The following is a 21,136-nucleotide window of genomic DNA, read 5'->3' as shown; positions in this document are numbered from 1 at the left end:
TTACTTTAACTCGTAGCAGTGATGATTAAAGTTATCACAACAAACAAGCTGACTAGTTTACCACATACTGATATAACAACTGGAAACTAAACATTACTTTACTTTAACTCGTAGCAGTGATGATTAAAGTTATCACAACAAACAAGCTGACTAGTTTACCAGATACTGATATAACAACTGGTAACTAAACATTACTTTACTTTAACTCGTAGCAGTGATGATTAAAGTTATCACAACAAACAAGCTGACTAGTTTATCAGATACTGATATAACAACTGGTAACTAAACATTACTTTACTTTAACTCGTAGCAGTGATGATTAAAGTTATCACAACAAACAAGCTGACTAGTTTACCAGATACTGATATAACAACTGGAAACTAAACATTACTTTACTTTAACTCGTAGCAGTGATGATTAAAGTTATCACAACAAACAAGCTGACTAGTTTACCAGATACTGATATAACAACTGGTAACTAAACATTACTTTACTTTAACTCGTAGCAGTGATGATTAAAGTTATCACAACAAACAAGCTGACTAGTTTACCACATACTGATATAACAACTGGAAACTAAACATTACTTTACTTTAACTCGTAGCAGTGATGATTAAAGTTATCACAACAAACAAGCTGACTAGTTTATCAGATACTGATATAACAACTGGTAACTAAACATTACTTTACTTTAACTCGTAGCAGTGATGATTAAAGTTATCACAACAAACAAGCTGACTAGTTTACCACATACTGATATAACAACTGGAAACTAAACATTACTTTACTTTAACTCGTAGCAGTGATGATGGACATTTTAGTGTGTTAAAATTATTATATCTGTTATAAAAATGTACTTCACACATTTTACTGTATTGAAATTATTATAACTGTTACAAAACTACACACTACTGTTCACTGTGTTTTCACATCAGTTATAACTGAAGTTTGTCGTAAGCTTAGTTTTGATTTAAACACAATCATCTTCCTCGAGCAAAACTGTAGCTGAATAAGTTTTATTTACGTCTGTAAATAAACCTATAACAATGCTTTGTTTTTCTGAGTAGAAATAGTTTCACCACGTTAATTACGGTATTGTTCATTCTTTCACATTTTAGTCATGTATAACCCGGTTACCAGTGACATTGCTGTTAAACTTTGACTTGTTATATTTGATTTTAAATTGATTAAATATTCATGGCTTCCGGTAATATTTGAACTTTAGCTTGCGTTTTCAGATCTGGAAGTAGATTTGATGTCATGGAAACAGTAGAAGTAATTTTATACCTGTCTCTTAATGAGTCAAATTAATTATTAATTGTAAACTGTTCCAATTAGACTAGTCGTCTAGCAACATCAACAGATTAACCAACTGTGACAAATGTATGTTGAGTAGCTTTGTCAATTACTTAGAATATCTTCATAAAATCTGTTTTTCTTTCCTGGTCGTGTTAAAATCAGAAAACTTTTTTGTTAGCACAACGGGCTTCCATGTCCCATGAATTACTGTTCTACTGTTACAAACTCAAATTTTTTTTTTCGTCGATTTGTCGTGAGGGAAGGGAGAAAGGCCTACAGGATGTCACTATTCTACAGTCAGGGCAAGCAACCCTTGGGATTATGGTTTGTTTTGAATTTCGCACAAAGCTACTCGAGGTCTATCTGCGCTAGCCGTCCCTAATTTAGCAGTGTAAGACTAGAGGGAAGGCAGCTAGTCATCACCACCCACCGCCAACTCTTAAGCTACTCTTTTACCAATGAATAGTAAGATTGACCGTCACATTATAACGCCCCCACGGCTGAAAGGGCGAGCATGTTTGGCGCGACGGGGATGCGAACCCGCGACCCTCGGATTACGAGTCGCACGCCTTAACACGCTTAGCCATGCCGGGCCTGGGATTATGGAGTTTACTTATACTGCCCACTGAAGTCTGAGGGCTTCTTTACCAGAGGTGGGCAGAACACAGATAGCTCACGGAGCAGCTTTTCTTTTAACAACAAACAAAAGTTTGCTAATATCCCTTGATTTCTGCATGTATTAATTGTACTTAATATAATTATATTGGCAGAGGATGAGACACCATAAGTACATCGAGTCTTCAGTTGCTAAGTCTTAATATTTTCAAATAGGTTATAGCAACGTCACTAAGACGGTTAACATGTTTTTAGGCTTAAATAAAAAAAATTACATTCACACACACACACACGCAAATATATATATATATGTTAATAACACTTTTCTTACCTTTCTCTGAGCATCACAGGAAAAAATGAAAGAAACGAATAAGGTGTTAGTTTAGTTCTCAACATTATTAACAAGAATTAACAGCAATTTTAAATCACAATCTTATTTGTAAATAAAATAGCATCAAGTGTTATCAGTTTTTCTTTACAAATATATTAATCGACTTTCACGTCTATTAAGTAAGTGTCAGTATTTAGTTGCTTTATTACTGTTATTATAGAGAAAACATAAATTTGTACTGTTTTAATAACTAAATGTTCAACAGTTTCTGTACGGTGGTAAGTAACGTGCTGCCATCTAGTATTACATATATGAATGTTTTATAGGTAAGCTTCTACTTTAGAAAAAACAAAAGGGCATACACATACTGTTTCTGATGAAGTGCTTCACCTACGAATATATATATTTTAAATATTAATTCATTATTCGGGAAAATAAACTTCGTTTGGATGTAACTTGGGAAACGCGTTTGAGTAAATACGTTGAAATTATCCTTATCGATGAATTTTTAAGCTTGAGGAAGGAAAAACGTTGTTGACTCGAAAGGTTCAAAATACACCAGATTCGTGATGTCGTTAAAGATGATTTCTCTAGAAATATGCAGGACTGAAGTGCCTTGGCTGACAATCTCTGTTTTCTCTACACTTATAGTGTTTATTTTCACTTAAGTTGGAAGATATAAAATTAGAATCAAACGTAGCGCCGTCTATACATTTCTGCAAGCAAATCATCAACAAAAGATTGCACTTAACCTACAAAATGGACGTCATCTATCTAGTAGCACTAAGAACGTACTGCTGAAACAGCGTGTTGGTCACAAGCCATTAACAGCTCCAATTTACCTCAAGATCACACATCGTATGTTCTTCAAGGCAAGCTGAACAATAAAAACAACTCAATTTATTTTACAGATTGGCAAAAACAACAATGAAAACCATCGAACTGTCGCTCTTGGAAATATTTTATTTCACAAAAATCCATGAAAAGTCACTATTTATAGACTATCCAGCACTTTCAGTTCTCAGTGATTTGATTCATACCAGAGACTTAAAACCAATGTTTCACATAATGTCTGATGAAGGTCACCCGGTATTTATACTGTGTCAGTCAGACGTCAATACATAACGTTTTATTCCTCCGTCCCTGTATAGGCTAAACTGACCACTGGCCACCGACTTGAAAACCAGTTGATATAACCGATAAAACCTGTTCAAAATTCTTCCATACATTCAGTTATATTTCTTTAGACCTAATACACAACTGCCAACATCCGCCTACTTGTAGGTATTCTCAATGTCTTTATTACACGTTCTCTGAAAGACCTAGTAACAAAACTGCCAGCATTATAGTTTTCACACCTGTGGTTATGTTCACTTTTAATCTTCCATACTTACGGTAAACTTGAACCCTTTCAGAATTTGTTCATTCATGGTTAACCTAATTTTTTTAACCCCTGTTTCACACTAAGCCTTCTTCACCTCCTATTAGTAATTCATCGGCCAGGACATTTTTCTGTCAGATGTCGTTGATGGTTATCATTTAGGAATTCTCATAATTTTTCTCTCTTATATAAAAAAAGTATACTTTTTCTTTTTATGACGTCCCTCGCTGCTAGAGCGGTAAGTCTAAAATCAGAGGTTCGATTCCCTTCGGTAGACACAGCAGATAGCCCGATGTAGCTTTGCCATAAGAAAACACAAACAAACATTTTTTTAAATGAAATTACAACATTGCAAAGTCTGTTCTTAAGCAGAGTGGGTTCCTTAAATTGCATCCACTTTAAACGTATTTAAAAGCTCCCTAAAACAACATGAAAATACAACATATATTTGGTGAACATTTTGTGTTTATTTCAAATTAAGCACAAAGCTACACGATCTGTGCTCTACTTACCACGGATATCGAAACACGGTTTTCAGCCCTGTTAATTCCATAATGTACATGAGGGGGGGACACACGCATTTGCCCCCTCCACCCAAAGAGAATAAAGATAGCACCTTTCTTTATAAGCCCCTTCACCCCTTATGAAACGTTAACCCAACAAACTACAAGTGGTGTGAAAGTACACACTAATGTCAAGTGATTACAGCTTACACACTAATGTCAGGTGATTACAACTTACACACTAATGTCAGGTGATTACAGCTTCTGAGAATAAAATCCACTTGTCACCGATAGAAAGACAAACAAGTTCTGATAGAAAGATAACCAAGTACATATAAATTTTAAATTTTTTATCAGCGAGAAAAATGTCGTAATAATAAAACGGCTGAGAACAGCACTATGAAAACCACGTTCTCGGCAATGTGTCAACACCACAGTCTGTAGAAGGTAGGTATGTTTACGTCTGAGGAAAATTTACCCCTCCCGCCTGTTTCTAGAACATCGCAGAGAAAAACTGGTTCTTCTAAACTTGTCCACGTGACAGAAATAAAAAAAATTAACAGAAGATCAGGCCATGATGAGTTTGGTTTACAAAACACGTAGTAAATCGGTGCGAAAATACATTCCTGGAATGAAAGTTACTCTTAATTATGTTGTTTTCTACACTGCTGACTTAACGGATGCTACAATTTCTCTTTGAAATCTCTCATTCGGTTCATGTGCCGTGAGGGTCACGTGATTTTCATTCTTGCTCACGTTCCCTTCCGATGACATAATACAAACCAGAAAAAAAAAAAGTCGAAACCTCAAGAAGGACATAAGAAAGAACACCTTTAATATAAGAAACTTCAGACGTTGAAAAGGGTTAACAGAACACACTGCAACAATCAGACACAAACCACACCAGTTTGTGACAGTTTGTACTTGTACGGAAGAATTGGTAATGGTCTTATTTAAGCCTAAAAAGTCAAACAATTACTGTTTCAACATTCTTGAACTGCAGCTAGTGATACTAGGCTTTTTAGTCAAAGACAAAGTTTTAAATTAGAAGTTTAAAATGTGAAGTGTTTGGTTATCATTGTGTCAGTCAGAGACAGGGCATTAAGTTAGAAGTTTGAAATGTGAAGTGTTTGTTAATACAGTGTCTGGTTATCAATGTGTCAGTCAGAGACAGGGTTTTAAGTTAGAAGTTTGAAAAGCAAAATCTTTGTTAATACAGTGTCTGGTTATCATTGTGTCAGTCAGAGACAGGGTTTTAAGTTAGAAGTTTGAAATGTAAAGTGTTTGTTAATACAGTGTCTGGTTATCATTGTGTCAGTCAGAGACAGGGTTTTAAGTTAGAAGTTTGAAATGTGAAGTGTTTGTTAATACAGTGTCTGGTTATCAATGTGTCAGTCAGAGACAGGGTTTTAAGTTAGAAGTTTGAAATGTGAAGTGTTTCTTAATACAGTGTCTGGTTATCATTGTGTCAGTCAGAGACAGGGTTTTAAGTTAGAAGTTTGAAATGTGAAGTGTTTCTTAATACAGTGTCTGGTTATCATTGTGTCAGTCAGAGACAGGGTTTTAAGTTAGAAGTTTGAAATGAGAAGTGTTTGTTAATACAGTGTTTGGTTATCATTGTGTCAGTCAGAGACAGGGTTTTAAGTTAGAAGTTTGAAAAGCAAAATGTTTGTTAATACAGTGTCTGGTTATCATTGTGTCAGTCAGAGACAGGGTTTTAAGTTAGAAGTTTAAAAATGTGAAGTGTTTTTTAATACAGTGTCTGGTTATCATTGTGTCAGTCAGAGACAGGGTTTTAAAATAGAAGTTTGAAAAGCAAAATGTTTGTTAATACAGTGTCTGGTTATCATTGTGTCAGTCAGAGACAGGGTTTTAAGTTAGAAGTTTGAAATGTGAAGTGTTTGTTAATACAGTGTTTGGTTATCATTGTGTCAGTCAGAGACAGGATTTCAAGTTAGAAGTTTGAAATGTGAAGTGTTTCTTAATACAGTGTCTGGTTATCATTGTGTCAGTCAGAGACAGGGTTTTAAGTTAGAAGTTTGAAAAGCAAAATGTTTGTTAATACAGTGTCTGGTTATCATTGTGTCAGTCAGAGACAGGGTTTTAAGTTAGAAGTTTGAAAAGCAAAATGTTTGTTAATACAGTGTCTGGTTATCATTGTGTCAGTCAGAGACAGGGTTTTAAGATAGAAGTGTGTAAAGCAAAATGTTTGTTAATACAGTGTCTGGTTATCAACGTGTCAGTCAGAGACAGGGTTTTAAGTTAGAAGTTTGAAATGTGAAGTGTTTGTTAATACAGTGTCTGGTTATCATTGTGTCAGTCAGAGACAGGGTTTTAAGTTAGAAGTTTAAAAATGTGAAGTGTTTTTTAATACAGTGTCTGGTTATCATTGTGTCAGTCAGAGACATGGTTTTAAATTAGAAGTTTAAAAATGTGAAGTGTTTGTTAATACAGTGTCTGGTTATCATTGTGTCAGTCAGAGACAGGGTTTTAAATTAGAAGTTTAAAATGTGAAGTGTTTCTTAATACAGTGTCTGGTTATCATTGTGTCAGTCAGAAACAGGATTTTAAGTTAGAAGTTTGAAATGTGAAGTGTTTCTTAATACAGTGTCTGGTTATTATTGTGTCAGTCAGAGACAGGGTTTTAAGATAGAAGTTTGAAAAGCAAAATGTTTGTTAATACAGTGTCTGGTTATCATTGTGTCAGTCAGAGACAGGATTTTAAGTTAGAAGTTTGAAATGTGAAGTGATTTTTAATACAGTGTCTGGTTATCATTGTGTCAGTCAGAGACAGGGTTTTAAGTTAGAAGTTTGAAATGTGAAGTGTTTTTTAATACAGTGTCTAGTTATCATTGTGTCAGTCAGAGACAGGGTTTTAAGTTAGAAGTTTGAAATGTGAAGTGTTTCTTAATACAGTGTCTGGTTATCATTGTGTCAGTCAGAGACAGGGTTTTAAGTTAGAAGTTTGAAATGTGAAGTGTTTTTTAATACAGTGTCTGGTTATCATTGTGTCAGTCAGAGACAGGGTTTTAAGTTAGGAGTTTGAAATGTGAAGTGTTTGTTAATACAGTGTCTGGTTATCATTGTGTCAGTCAGAGTTTCACTGTGTGGGTATTTGGGTATTGATGTTGTTAAATACCCAGGAGTGTCAGGTACATTTCGACTCGTAATCTGTGAGGCGCGGGTTCGAATCCCCATCACACCAAACGTGCTCGCCCTTTCAGCCGTGGGGCGTTATAATGTGACGGTCAATCCACTATTCGTTGGTAAAGTGTAGCCCAAGATTTGGCGGTGGGTGGTGATGTCAGTCAGAGACAGGGTTTTAAGTTAGAAGTTTAAACATGTGAAGTGTTTGTTAATACAGTGTCTGGTTATCATTGTGTCAGTCAGAGACAGGGTTTTAAGTTAGATGTTTGAAAGGTGAAGTGTTTGTTAATACAGTGTCTGGTTATCATTGTGTCAGTCAGAGACAGGGTTTTAAGTTAGATGTTTGAAAGGTGAAGTGTTTCTTAATACAGTGTCTGGTTATCATTGTGTCAGTCAGAGACAGGGTTTTAAGTTAGGAGTTTGAAATGTGAAGTGTTTCTTAATACAGTGTCTGGTTATCATTGTGTCAGTCAGAGACAGGATTTTAAGTTAGAAGTTTAGAAATGTGAAGTGTTTGTTAATACAGTGTCTGATTATCATTGTGTCAGTCAGAGACAGGGTTTTAAGTTAGGAGTTTGAAATGTGAAGTGTTTCTTAATACAGTGTCTGGTTATCATTGTGTCAGTCAGAGACAGGGTTTTAAGTTAGGAGTTTAAAAATGTGAAGTGTTTGTTAATACAGTGTCTGGTTATCATTGTGTCAGTCAGAGACAGGGTTTTAAGTTAGAAGTTTGAAAAGCAAAATGTTTGTTAATACAGTGTCTGGTTATCATTGTGTCAGTCAGAGACAGGGTTTTAAGTTAGAAGTTTAAAAATTTGAAGTGTTTGTTAATACAGTGTCTGGTTATCATTGTGTCAGTCAGAGACAGGGTTTTAAGTTAGAAGTTTGAAAAGCAAAATGATTGTTAATACAGTGTCTGGTTATCATTGTGTCAGTCAGAACAGGGTTTTAAGTTAGAAGTTTGAAAAGCAAAATGTTTGTTAATACAGTGTCTGGTTATCATTGTGTCAGTCAGAGACAGGGTTTTAAGATAGAAGTTTGAAAAGAAAAATGTTTGTTAATACAGTGTCTGGTTATCATTGTGTCAGTCAGAGACAGGGTTTTAAGTTAGAAGTTTGAAATGTGAAGTGTTTCTTAATACAGTGTCTGGTTATCATTGTGTCAGTCAGAGACAGGGTTTTAAGTTAGAAGTTTAAAAATGTGAAGTGTTTGTTAATACAGTGTCTGGTTATCATTGTGTCAGTCAGAGACAGGGTTTTAAGTTAGAAGTTTAAAAATGTGAAGTGTTTGTTTATTCAGTGTCTGGTTATCATTGTGTCAGTCAGAGACAGGGTTTTAAGTTAGGAGTTTGAAATGTGAAGTGTTTGTTAATACAGTGTCTGGTTATCATTGTGTCAGTCAGAGACAGGGTTTTAAGTTAGGAGTTTGAAATGTGAAGTGTTTGTTAATACAGTGTCTGGTTATCATTGTGTCAGTCAGAGACAGGGTTTTAAATTAGAAGTTTAAAAATGTGAAGTGTTTCTTAATACAGTGTCTGGATATTATTGTGTCAGTCAGAGACAGGGTTTTAAGATAGAAGTTTGAAAAGCAAAATGTTTGTTAATACAGTGTCTGGTTATCATTGTGTCAGTCAGAGACAGGGTTTTAAGTTAGAAGTTTAAAAATGTGAAGTGTTTGTTAATACAGTGTCTGGTTATCATTGTGTCAGTCAGAGACAGGGTTTTATGTTAGAAGTTTGAAAAGCAAAATGTTTGTTAATACAGTATCTGGTTATCATTGTGTCAGTCAGAGACAGGGTTTTAAGATAGAAGTTTGAAAAGCAAAATGTTTGTTAATACAGTGTCTGGTTATCATTGTGTCAGTCAGAGACAGGGTTTTAAGTTAGAAGTTTAAAAATGTGAAGTGTTTGTTAATACAGTGTCTGGTTATCATTGTGTCAGTCAGAGACAGGGTTTTAAGTTAGAAGTTTAAAAATGTGAAGTGTTTGTTTATTCAGTGTCTGGTTATCATTGTGTCAGTCAGAGACAGGGTTTTAAGTTAGGAGTTTGAAATGTGAAGTGTTTGTTAATACAGTGTCTGGTTATCATTGTGTCAGTCAGAGACAGGGTTTTAAATTAGAAGTTTAAAAATGTGAAGTGTTTCTTAATACAGTGTCTGGTTATCATTGTGTCAGTCAGAGACAGGATTTTAAGTTGGAAGTTTGAAATGTGAAGTGTTTCTTAATACAGTGTCTGGTTATTATTGTGTCAGTCAGAGACAGGATTTTAAGATAGAAGTTTGAAAAGCAAAATGTTTGTTAATACAGTGTCTGGTTATCATTGTGTCAGTCAGAGACAGGATTTTAAGTTAGAAGTTTGAAATGTGAAGTGTTTTTTAATACAGTGTCTGGTTATCATTGTGTCAGTCAGAGACAGGGTTTTAAGTTAGAAGTTTGAAATGTGAAGTGTTTTTTAATACAGTGTCTAGTTATCATTGTGTCAGTCAGAGACAGGGTTTTAAGTTAGAAGTTTGAAATGTGAAGTGTTTTTTAATACAGTGTCTAGTTATCATTGTGTCAGTCAGAGACAGGGTTTTAAGTTAGAAGTTTGAAATGTGAAGTGTTTCTTAATACAGTGTCTGGTTATCATTGTGTCAGTCAGAGACAGGGTTTTAAGTTAGAAGTTTGAAATGTGAAGTGTTTGTTAATACAGTGTCTGGTTATCATTGTGTCAGTCAGAGACAGGGTTTTAAGTTAGGAGTTTGAAATGTGAAGTGTTTGTTAATACAGTGTCTGGTTATCATTGTGTCAGTCAGAGTTTCACTGTGTGGGTATTTGGGTATTGATGTTGTTAAATACCAGGAGTGTCAGGTACATTTCGACTCGTAATCTGTAGGGAGCGGGTTCGAATCCCCATCACACCAAACGTGCTCGCCCTTTCAGCCGTGGGGGCGTTATAATGTGACGGTCAATCCCACTATTCGTTGGTAAAAGTGTAGCCCAAGATTTGGCGGTGGGTGGTGATGTCAGTCAGAGACAGGGTTTTAAGTTAGAAGTTTAAACATGTGAAGTGTTTGTTAATACAGTGTCTGGTTATCATTGTGTCAGTCAGAGACAGGGTTTTAAGTTAGATGTTTGAAAGGTGAAGTGTTTCTTAATACAGTGTCTGGTTATCATTGTGTCAGTCAGAGACAGGGTTTTAAGTCAGGAGTTTGAAATGTGAAGTGTTTCTTAATACAGTGTCTGGTTATCATTGTGTCAGTCAGAGACAGGATTTTAAGTTAGAAGTTTAGAAATGTGAAGTGTTTGTTAATACAGTGTCTGGTTATCATTGTGTCAGTCAGAGACAGGGTTTTAAGTTAGAAGTTTGAAATGTGAAGTGTTTGTTAATACAGTGTCTGGTTATCAATGTGTCAGTCAGAGACAGGGTTTTAAGTTAGAAGTTTGAAATGTGAAGTGTTTCTTAATACAGTGTCTGGTTATCATTGTGTCAGTCAGAGACAGGGTTTTAAGTTAGAAGTTTGAAATGTGAAGTGTTTGTTAATACAGTGTCTGGTTATCATTGTGTCAGTCAGAGACAGGGTTTTAAGTTAGAAGTTTGAAATGAGAAGTGTTTGTTAATACAGTGTCTGGTTATCATTGTGTCAGTCAGAGACAGGGTTTTAAGTTAGAAGTTTAAAAATGTGAAGTGTTTTTTAATACAGTGTCTGGTTATCATTGTGTCAGTCAGAGACAGGGTTTTAAAATAGAAGTTTGAAAAGCAAAATGTTTGTTAATACAGTGTCTGGTTATCATTGTGTCAGTCAGAGACAGGGTTTTAAGTTAGAAGTTTGAAATGTGAAGTGTTTGTTAATACAGTGTTTGGTTATCATTGTGTCAGTCAGAGACAGGATTTCAAGTTAGAAGTTTGAAATGTGAAGTGTTTCTTAATACAGTGTCTGGTTATCATTGTGTCAGTCAGAGACAGGGTTTTAAGTTAGAAGTTTGAAAAGCAAAATGTTTGTTAATACAGTGTCTGGTTATCATTGTGTCAGTCAGAGACAGGGTTTTAAGATAGAAGTGTGTAAAGCAAAATGTTTGTTAATACAGTGTCTGGTTATCAACGTGTCAGTCAGAGACAGGGTTTTAAGTTAGAAGTTTGAAATGTGAAGTGTTTGTTAACACAGTGTCTGGTTATCATTGTGTCAGTCAGAGACAGGGTTTTAAGTTAGAAGTTTAAAAATGTGAAGTGTTTTTTAATACAGTGTCTGGTTATCATTGTGTCAGTCAGAGACATGGTTTTAAATTAGAAGTTTAAAAATGTGAAGTGTTTGTTAATACAGTGTCTGGTTATCATTGTGTCAGTCAGAGACAGGGTTTTAAATTAGAAGTTTAAAAATGTGAAGTGTTTCTTAATACAGTGTCTGGTTATCATTGTGTCAGTCAGAAACAGGATTTTAAGTTAGAAGTTTGAAATGTGAAGTGTTTCTTAATACAGTGTCTGGTTATTATTGTGTCAGTCAGAGACAGGGTTTTAAGATAGAAGTTTGAAAAGCAAAATGTTTGTTAATACAGTGTCTGGTTATCATTGTGTCAGTCAGAGACAGGATTTTAAGTTAGAAGTTTGAAATGTGAAGTGTTTTTTAATACAGTGTCTGGTTATCATTGTGTCAGTCAGAGACAGGGTTTTAAGTTAGAAGTTTGAAATGTGAAGTGTTTTTTAATACAGTGTCTAGTTATCATTGTGTCAGTCAGAGACAGGGTTTTAAGTTAGAAGTTTGAAATGTGAAGTGTTTCTTAATACAGTGTCTGGTTATCATTGTGTCAGTCAGAGACAGGGTTTTAAGTTAGAAGTTTGAAATGTGAAGTGTTTTTTAATACAGTGTCTGGTTATCATTGTGTCAGTCAGAGACAGGGTTTTAAGTTAGGAGTTTGAAATGTGAAGTGTTTGTTAATACAGTGTCTGGTTATCATTGTGTCAGTCAGAGTTTCACTGTGTGGGTATTTGGGTATTGATGTTGTTAAATACCCAGGAGTGTCAGGTACATTTCGACTCGTAATCTGTAGGGCGCGGGTTCGAATCCCCATCACACCAAACGTGCTCGCCCTTTCAGCCGTGGGGGCGTTATAATGTGACGGTCAATCCCACTATTCGTTGGTAAAAGTGTAGCCCAAGATTTGGCGGTGGGTGGTGATGTCAGTCAGAGACAGGGTTTTAAGTCAGGAGTTTGAAATGTGAAGTGTTTCTTAATACAGTGTCTGGTTATCATTGTGTCAGTCAGAGACAGGATTTTAAGTTAGAAGTTTAGAAATGTGAAGTGTTTGTTAATACAGTGTCTGGTTATCATTGTGTCAGTCAGAGACAGGGTTTTAAGTTAGGAGTTTGAAATGTGAAGTGTTTCTTAATACAGTGTCTGGTTATCATTGTGTCAGTCAGAGACAGGGTTTTAAGTTAGGAGTTTGAAATGTGAAGTGTTTCTTAATACAGTGTCTGGTTATCATTGTGTCAGTCAGAGACAGGGATTTAAGTTAGGAGTTTGAAATGTGAAGTGTTTGTTAATACACTGTCTGGTTATCATTGTGTCAGTCAGAGACAGGGTTTTAAGTTAGAAGTTTAAAAATGTGAAGTGTTTGTTAATACAGTGTCTGGTTATCATTGTGTCACTCAGAGACAGGGTTTTAAGTTAGGAGTTTGAAATGTGAAGTGTTTGTTAATACAGTGTCTGGTTATCATTGTGTCAGTCAGAGACAGGGTTTTAAGTTAGGAGTTTGAAATGTGAAGTGTTTGTTAATACAGTGTCTGGTTATCATTGTGTCAGTCAGAGACAGGGTTTTAAGTTAGAAGTTTAAAAATGTGAAGTGTTTGTTAATACAGTGTCTGGTTATCATTGTGTCATTCAGAGACAGGGTTTTAAGTTAGAAGTTTGAAAAGCAAAATGTTTGTTAATACAGTGTCTGGTTATCATTGTGTCAGTCAGAGACAGGGTTTTAAGTTAGAAGTTTAAAAATTTGAAGTGTTTGTTAATACAGTGTCTGGTTATCATTGTGTCAGTCAGAGACAGGGTTTTAAGTTAGAAGTTTGAAAAGCAAAATGATTGTTAATACAGTGTCTGGTTATCATTGTGTCAGTCAGAGACAGGGTTTTAAGTTAGAAGTTTGAAAAGCAAAATGTTTGTTAATACAGTGTCTGGTTATCATTGTGTCAGTCAGAGACAGGGTTTTAAGATAGAAGTTTGAAAAGAAAAATGTTTGTTAATACAGTGTCTGGTTATCATTGTGTCAGTCAGAGACAGGGTTTTAAGTTAGAAGTTTGAAATGTGAAGTGTTTCTTAATACAGTGTCTGGTTATCATTGTGTCAGTCAGAGACAGGGTTTTAAGTTAGAAGTTTAAAAATGTGAAGTGTTTGTTAATACAGTGTCTGGTTATCATTGTGTCAGTCAGAGACAGGGTTTTAAGTTAGAAGTTTAAAAATGTGAAGTGTTTGTTTATTCAGTGTCTGGTTATCATTGTGTCAGTCAGAGACAGGGTTTTAAGTTAGGAGTTTGAAATGTGAAGTGTTTGTTAATACAGTGTCTGGTTATCATTGTGTCAGTCAGAGACAGGGTTTTAAGTTAGGAGTTTGAAATGTGAAGTGTTTGTTAATACAGTGTCTGGTTATCATTGTGTCAGTCAGAGACAGGGTTTTAAATTAGAAGTTTAAAAATGTGAAGTGTTTCTTAATACAGTGTCTGGATATTATTGTGTCAGTCAGAGTTAGGGTTTTAAGATAGAAGTTTGAAAAGCAAAATGTTTGTTAATACAGTGTCTGGTTATCATTGTGTCAGTCAGAGACAGGGTTTTAAGTTAGAAGTTTAAAAATGTGAAGTGTTTGTTAATACAGTGTCTGGTTATCATTGTGTCAGTCAGAGACAGGGTTTTATGTTAGAAGTTTGAAAAGCAAAATGTTTGTTAATACAGTATCTGGTTATCATTGTGTTAGTCAGAGACAGGGTTTTAAGATAGAAGTTTGAAAAGCAAAATGTTTGTTAATACAGTGTCTGGTTATCATTGTGTCAGTCAGAGACAGGGTTTTAAGTTAGAAGTTTAAAATGTGAAGTGTTTGTTAATACAGTGTCTGGTTATCATTGTGTCAGTCAGAGACAGGGTTTTAAGTTAGAAGTTTAAAAATGTGAAGTGTTTGTTTATTCAGTGTCTGGTTATCATTGTGTCAGTCAGAGACAGGGTTTTAAGTTAGAGTTTGAAATGTGAAGTGTTTGTTAATACAGTGTCTGGTTATCATTGTGTCAGTCAGAGACAGGGTTTTAAATTAGAAGTTTAAAAATGTGAAGTGTTTCTTAATACAGTGTCTGGTTATCATTGTGTCAGTCAGAGACAGGATTTTAAGTTGGAAGTTTGAAATGTGAAGTGTTTCTTAATACAGTGTCTGGTTATTATTGTGTCAGTCAGAGACAGGATTTTAAGATAGAAGTTTGAAAAGCAAAATGTTTGTTAATACAGTGTCTGGTTATCATTGTGTCAGTCAGAGACAGGATTTTAAGTTAGAAGTTTGAAATGTGAAGTGTTTTTTAATACAGTGTCTGGTTATCATTGTGTCAGTCAGAGACAGGGTTTTAAGTTAGAAGTTTGAAATGTGAAGTGTTTTTTAATACAGTGTCTAGTTATCATTGTGTCAGTCAGAGACAGGGTTTTAAGTTAGAAGTTTGAAATGTGAAGTGTTTTTTAATACAGTGTCTAGTTATCATTGTGTCAGTCAGAGACAGGGTTTTAAGTTAGAAGTTTGAAATGTGAAGTGTTTCTTAATACAGTGTCTGGTTATCATTGTGTCAGTCAGAGACAGGGTTTTAAGTTAGAAGTTTGAAATGTGAAGTGTTTGTTAATACAGTGTCTGGTTATCATTGTGTCAGTCAGAGACAGGGTTTTAAGTTAGGAGTTTGAAATGTGAAGTGTTTGTTAATACAGTGTCTGGTTATCATTGTGTCAGTCAGAGTTTCACTGTGTGGGTATTTGGGTATTGATGTTGTTAAATACCCAGGAGTGTCAGGTACATTTCGACTCGTAATCTGTAGGGCGCGGGTTCGAATCCCCATCACACCAAACGTGCTCGCCCTTTCAGCCGTGGGGGCGTTATAATGTGACGGTCAATCCCACTATTCGTTGGTAAAAGTGTAGCCCAAGATTTGGCGGTGGGTGGTGATGTCAGTCAGAGACAGGGTTTTAAGTTAGAAGTTTAAACATGTGAAGTGTTTGTTAATACAGTGTCTGGTTATCATTGTGTCAGTCAGAGACAGGGTTTTAAGTTAGATGTTTGAAAGGTGAAGTGTTTCTTAATACAGTGTCTGGTTATCATTGTGTCAGTCAGAGACAGGGTTTTAAGTCAGGAGTTTGAAATGTGAAGTGTTTCTTAATACAGTGTCTGGTTATCATTGTGTCAGTCAGAGACAGGATTTTAAGTTAGAAGTTTAGAAATGTGAAGTGTTTGTTAATACAGTGTCTGGTTATCATTGTGTCAGTCAGAGACAGGGTTTTAAGTTAGGAGTTTGAAATGTGAAGTGTTTCTTAATACAGTGTCTGGTTATCATTGTGTCAGTCAGAGACAGGGTTTTAAGTTAGGAGTTTGAAATGTGAAGTGTTTCTTAATACAGTGTCTGGTTATCATTGTGTCAGTCAGAGACAGGGATTTAAGTTAGGAGTTTGAAATGTGAAGTGTTTGTTAATACACTGTCTGGTTATCATTGTGTCAGTCAGAGACAGGGTTTTAAGTTAGAAGTTTAAAAATGTGAAGTGTTTGTTAATACAGTGTCTGGTTATCATTGTGTCACTCAGAGACAGGGTTTTAAGTTAGGAGTTTGAAATGTGAAGTGTTTGTTAATACAGTGTCTGGTTATCATTGTGTCAGTCAGAGACAGGGTTTTAAGTTAGGAGTTTGAAATGTGAAGTGTTTGTTAATACAGTGTCTGGTTATCATTGTGTCAGTCAGAGACAGGGTTTTAAGTTAGAAGTTTAAAAATGTGAAGTGTTTGTTAATACAGTGTCTGGTTATCATTGTGTCATTCAGAGACAGGGTTTTAAGTTAGAAGTTTGAAAAGCAAAATATTTGTTAATACAGTGTCTGGTTATCATTGTGTCAGTCAGAGACAGGGTTTTAAGTTAGAAGTTTAAAAATGTGAAGTGTTTGTTAATACAGTGTCTGGTTATCATTGTGTCAGTCAGAGACAGGGTTTTAAGTTAGAAGTTTGAAAAGCAAAATGATTGTTAATACAGTGTCTGGTTATCATTGTGTCAGTCAGAGACAGGGTTTTAAGTTAGAAGTTTGAAAAGCAAAATGTTTGTTAATACAGTGTCTGGTTATCATTGTGTCAGTCAGAGACAGGGTTTTAAGATAGAAGTTTGAAAAGCAAAATGTTTGTTAATACAGTGTCTGGTTATCATTGTGTCAGTCAGAGACAGGGTTTCAAGTTAGAAGTTTGAAGAGCAAAATATTTGTTAATACAGTGTCTGGTTATCATTGTGTCAGTCAGAGACAGGGTTTCAAGTTAGAAGTTTGAAATGTGAAGTGTTTCTTAATACAGTGTCTGGTTATCATTGTGTCAGTCAGAGACAGGGTTTTAAGTTAGAAGTTTGAAAAGCAAAATGTTTGTTAATACAGTGTCTGGTTATCATTGTGTCAGTCAGAGACAGGGTTTCAAGTTAGAAGTTTGAAATGTGAAGTGTTTCTTAATACAGTGTCTGGTTATCATTGTGTTAGTGACAGACAGAAGAAACTTACAGAAGGAGAGCAGCAAGCCGGACAGGAGTTGCAGACATGTAATCGGGTGTAAGTCTGTAAGAGAAGGTAGTGAGTGAGTAAGACACACACACAGCTTACTCTTAAAATCACTATTTATTTATTTTCATACTTTAAGTTTAAAAATGGTTGACACATGCACGTGCTTTATTAAAGAAGACGATAATATAATTAATAACTTTATTATATAAAATATATAACTTTAAAAAGAAAGCGGTAAACACTTCGTTTATACTAAACTTGAAAACAAGGTGAACCATGATGTACGTCACCTTGACTCTGTACACAAAAAGTGCGTCGGCTTGACTACATATGTCAGGTAATAAGTACGTCACCTTGACTCTGTACACAGAAAGTGCGTCAGCTTGACTACATACGTCAGGTAATAAGTACGTCACCTTGACTCTGTACACAGTTAGAAAGTGCGTCAGCTAGACTACATACGTCAGGTAGAGCATAATCTTGACTAAACATGCATGATCTGTCAACAACGTTACAGCTGTGACGTAACACAGTAAACACTAATGTAATAATGAATGGGTTAGTTACGGTAACTAAGGGACAGAATCACTTCACTATGTTTACGTATATATATCAAGAAGGACTATATTAACAGACAAGAAGTAGTGTAGTAAATAGTAATTATATAATTAAAATATATATCTATACATATAGACAGAGAAACAGAAACTCGGTCTTTACTAACCTCCACGTATCTCCAGTGCTGTGGCCAGGTGCAACCGAGAAAGAAAAGAAAAGGTTAATAAATCCATTATATAATTTTTAGAATACTCTGCTTATTTGCATATACAAAACAGGTTTATTCTAATATATAGCATCAGTTTTCTTTACATATTATCAACATAATAATAATCTACAGGATGTTAATATACAAGTATGTCGTGATGCGACACACCTTTGTCCGGCTGCTCGAATACAAATGACAACAGAACCTATCAACAATGCACAGCCATCGTATAAATAATTCTGCAACTATAATCAAATAACCGTCTAGTGTTTTTAAATGACTGACAGAGCTAAACAACTGGTAGTACAATACACGTCTGACTGTTTTTCATAACGTTACGGTATTGAGAGAAGTTCGAAACCGACAACCAGAAAAGTTCCTAGAATACAAACTGTGAACGCTGAAATCAGGTGGCTTGTTGGTTAGAGCATTCGACTCGTGGGCTCAAATCCAGTCCCGAAATATAACCGTGGGGTGCTACAATGAATCGGACAATCCAACTATTTCTTGGTAAAGAGTGGCCCAAGAGTTGGCGGTGTGTGGTATTGATTAGCTGTCCTCCAGCCCATCACTTCTAAATTAGGGACAATTAGAAGCTTTGTAATAAACTTTCTCTTTTTGTCGTGATTTATGTAGAACTTCTCCATAAGATAAAAACAAATCACAATTAACTTGAATAAATTCCTATGGTTAACTTTTATCACTAACTTCGTGACGACTCCGCCTCGCGATTAAGGTTGTTTGTTGCTAGGCACAAACCTGCACCATGGTCTATCTGTGTTTTGCTCACGGAGGGTATCGAAATCCAGTGTTTTGTGTTATAAATTTTCATACTAACCCTGAGCCTCTTGGGGAATGAGAGGTGATTAACTGGGATATAATGAAAAGCTGGTGAGTGAAATTACAAAGTAAGAATCTGTTAACTTCACGACATCTGATAAACTTAGTGCCGACAAGTCCTTTTGTCCAACACCAAAGTTAATCAGGCTGTTTTGAATACGACAGAGGCGAGACCCTATTTATATTATAAACATCTGGTTCAGTATTTAGTTGATGATATGAGATTTATCCAATTAATTAAATCACTAAAATTATAAGTTTATGACTTTTATTAATATCAAATTATTTCTTTACTTTAACACTATATAATTCATTATTATTACTTATTTTAAAGAATTAACTTTCACTCTACATACACAGATACTAGTGAACCACTTAGCTAGTCTTTATTATCTCTGAACAGATCAAGATATCTCAGTGACATCTGGAGAGCACTACATTATTATGTCACAGTTTTGTATCAGTTCCACAGTAGTAGTAGTAGTTTGTTTGTTTTTTAATTTCTCGCAAAGCTACACGAGGGCTATTTGCGCTGGCCGTCCCTAATTTAACAGTATAAAACTAGAGGAAAGGCAGCGAGGCATCACCACCCACCGCCAACTCTTGAGATACTCTTTTATCAACGAATACTGGGATTGATCGTCACTTCATAACGCTCCCAAGACTGAAAGGGCGAGCATGTTTGGTGCGACGGGGATTCGAACCTATGACCCTCAGATTATGAGTGGAACGCCTTAACTCACCTGGCCATGCCGGGCCGTAGTATTAGTAGCTGAAATGGCCGAAAACCTGTATCTGTATGTTCATTGGGAAATGTCTTTAATTTAGAAGACTGTGTAATCAAAGTAGGTACTGGACGCCATAAAGACTGGTATTAAGTAACAGAAATGATAGTAGACTGACAGTCGAGAACAAACACTGTTGTTGTTCCGAAACAAACAGTAGACTGACAGTCGAGAACAAACACTGTTGTTCCCATTTTACCTTGCGTCATGCTCTGCTGTTTCTACTAATCTTTACCTTAAAAAAGGGTTATTTAGTGCTTAGCCCTTTGAAACGCACCGTTTAACCTACAATCAAGTACGCCTCTTAACCGCCCCCTGAAGTAATACAATTTGACAAAAATTTTAGAAAATGTTATAATAGAGACGTAAAAGGGAAAATCATGTCAACCAAAGCCTGCTTATAAATATTTACATGTTACAATAAAGTAAAACAATTTCTTTATGAAAATATTAAATAATATTGACAAGACAGCAGCGCTCCCAAGTGTTGCTGCACATATTGGATTTCCAACGTTGTTTATTTTGTTTCTGTGGTTTGACTGACACTAAGCACAAAGCTACACAATGGGCTTTGTGTGCTGTGCCCTCTACCACTATCAAAACCCGGTTTCTAGCTATGTGAGTTTACAGACATACCGCTGCACAACTAGGGGGGCTGATTTTTAATGACCGACTAACAAGATGTCATGAGGTCCATCCAGAAACTTTAATCCAACCCTGATGTCTTCCAGTCTCTTTTTAAATACCCCCAATGTTGAGGCGTCTTCCAGAGGCTCGCAGTTCTCAACCCTCGCTAAGTGGTATTTCGCGCAAAGCTGCACGAGGGCTACATGGGCTGATTTTACAGTGGTAGACTAGCAACTAGTGAACCTTCGTGTCTCATCAGTAGACAATATACACATAACAGTTTAAACTTCGGGTGTCACACAAACCGTCGAACACTATAGTGAACATTAAACATCCTATAACAATGAACAAGAAAATACAAAAAGAAACATGAGAACAAACAAATGTTTGTTTGTTTTTAATATGGTTTGTTATTAATATCACATTGAACTAAGAATATTGTTCTGTTAAACACTAAACCTTTTAGTATTTTTTTATTATTTCGTGAAAAGTGTATAATGGTATTTCAATCACACTATGTTCGCCACGCCCACAGCCGACGACGCGTTTTGCTCAATACCAGAGCTCATCAGGCCAATTTGGATAAAACAAAGACAGCAGTGGCCAGAGCGGTACTTATACAAGTCATTTGTGTGTAAACCAGTTGTTGTTTGCACAAATGACATACTCTTAAAGTTACTTTAATTAATATTACTGGTTTTAATGAAACAATTGTTAATAGCAGGGGGTCTGAGAGTGTATCCGATATTTGGGGGTTCAAACCTGACCTTCATGACGTAATAAAATTGGTATTTTATTGATGAAACCATCAGTAAAACCACATTAAACAGATGCCTTGGAGGAAAGGAGGAGTCGACATGGAACCTGACTCCCTCTCCCAGCTCTATAAGACCTAAATGGGAAGAAAAAGAATAAACAGCACCCACCGCCAACTCTTGGGTAACTGTTTTACCAAAGAATAGGGGAACTTATCATCGTATTATAACACACAAACGGGTAAAGAGCGAGCACGTTCAGTGACAAGATTCGTACTCGCATTTCGAGCGTCCTAACCACCAGGCCATGCCAAACCCTTGAGATGAAGTGGTGTGTCTGAAGCGTATAAAGATATACCACATA

At 35.7% G+C, this 21,136-nt stretch overlaps 1 protein-coding gene across 1 annotated transcript in view; it reads right to left on the bottom strand.

Annotated features, from left to right (window-relative positions):
• Positions 1 to 21,136, bottom strand: part of LOC143251768 (plectin-like) — a 108,999-nt gene that overhangs the window by 5,816 nt on the left and 82,047 nt on the right. Inside the window, exons 3-4 of the mRNA XM_076503011.1 lie at positions 17,724 to 17,741; positions 17,000 to 17,053 (exon numbers count right to left, since the gene is read on the bottom strand). Coding sequence (XP_076359126.1) covers positions 17,000 to 17,053; positions 17,724 to 17,741 — 72 coding nt within the window. The remainder of the gene's footprint in view (positions 1 to 16,999; positions 17,054 to 17,723; positions 17,742 to 21,136) is intronic.

The sequence above is a fragment of the Tachypleus tridentatus genome, chromosome 6 (genome assembly GCF_004210375.1).
Source record: "Tachypleus tridentatus isolate NWPU-2018 chromosome 6, ASM421037v1, whole genome shotgun sequence".
In the NCBI taxonomy this organism is placed as follows: Eukaryota; Metazoa; Arthropoda; class Merostomata; order Xiphosura; family Limulidae; genus Tachypleus; species Tachypleus tridentatus.
The sequence above is the reverse complement of the archived record's forward strand: the minus strand, read 5'-3'. Positions and strand labels throughout refer to the sequence as shown.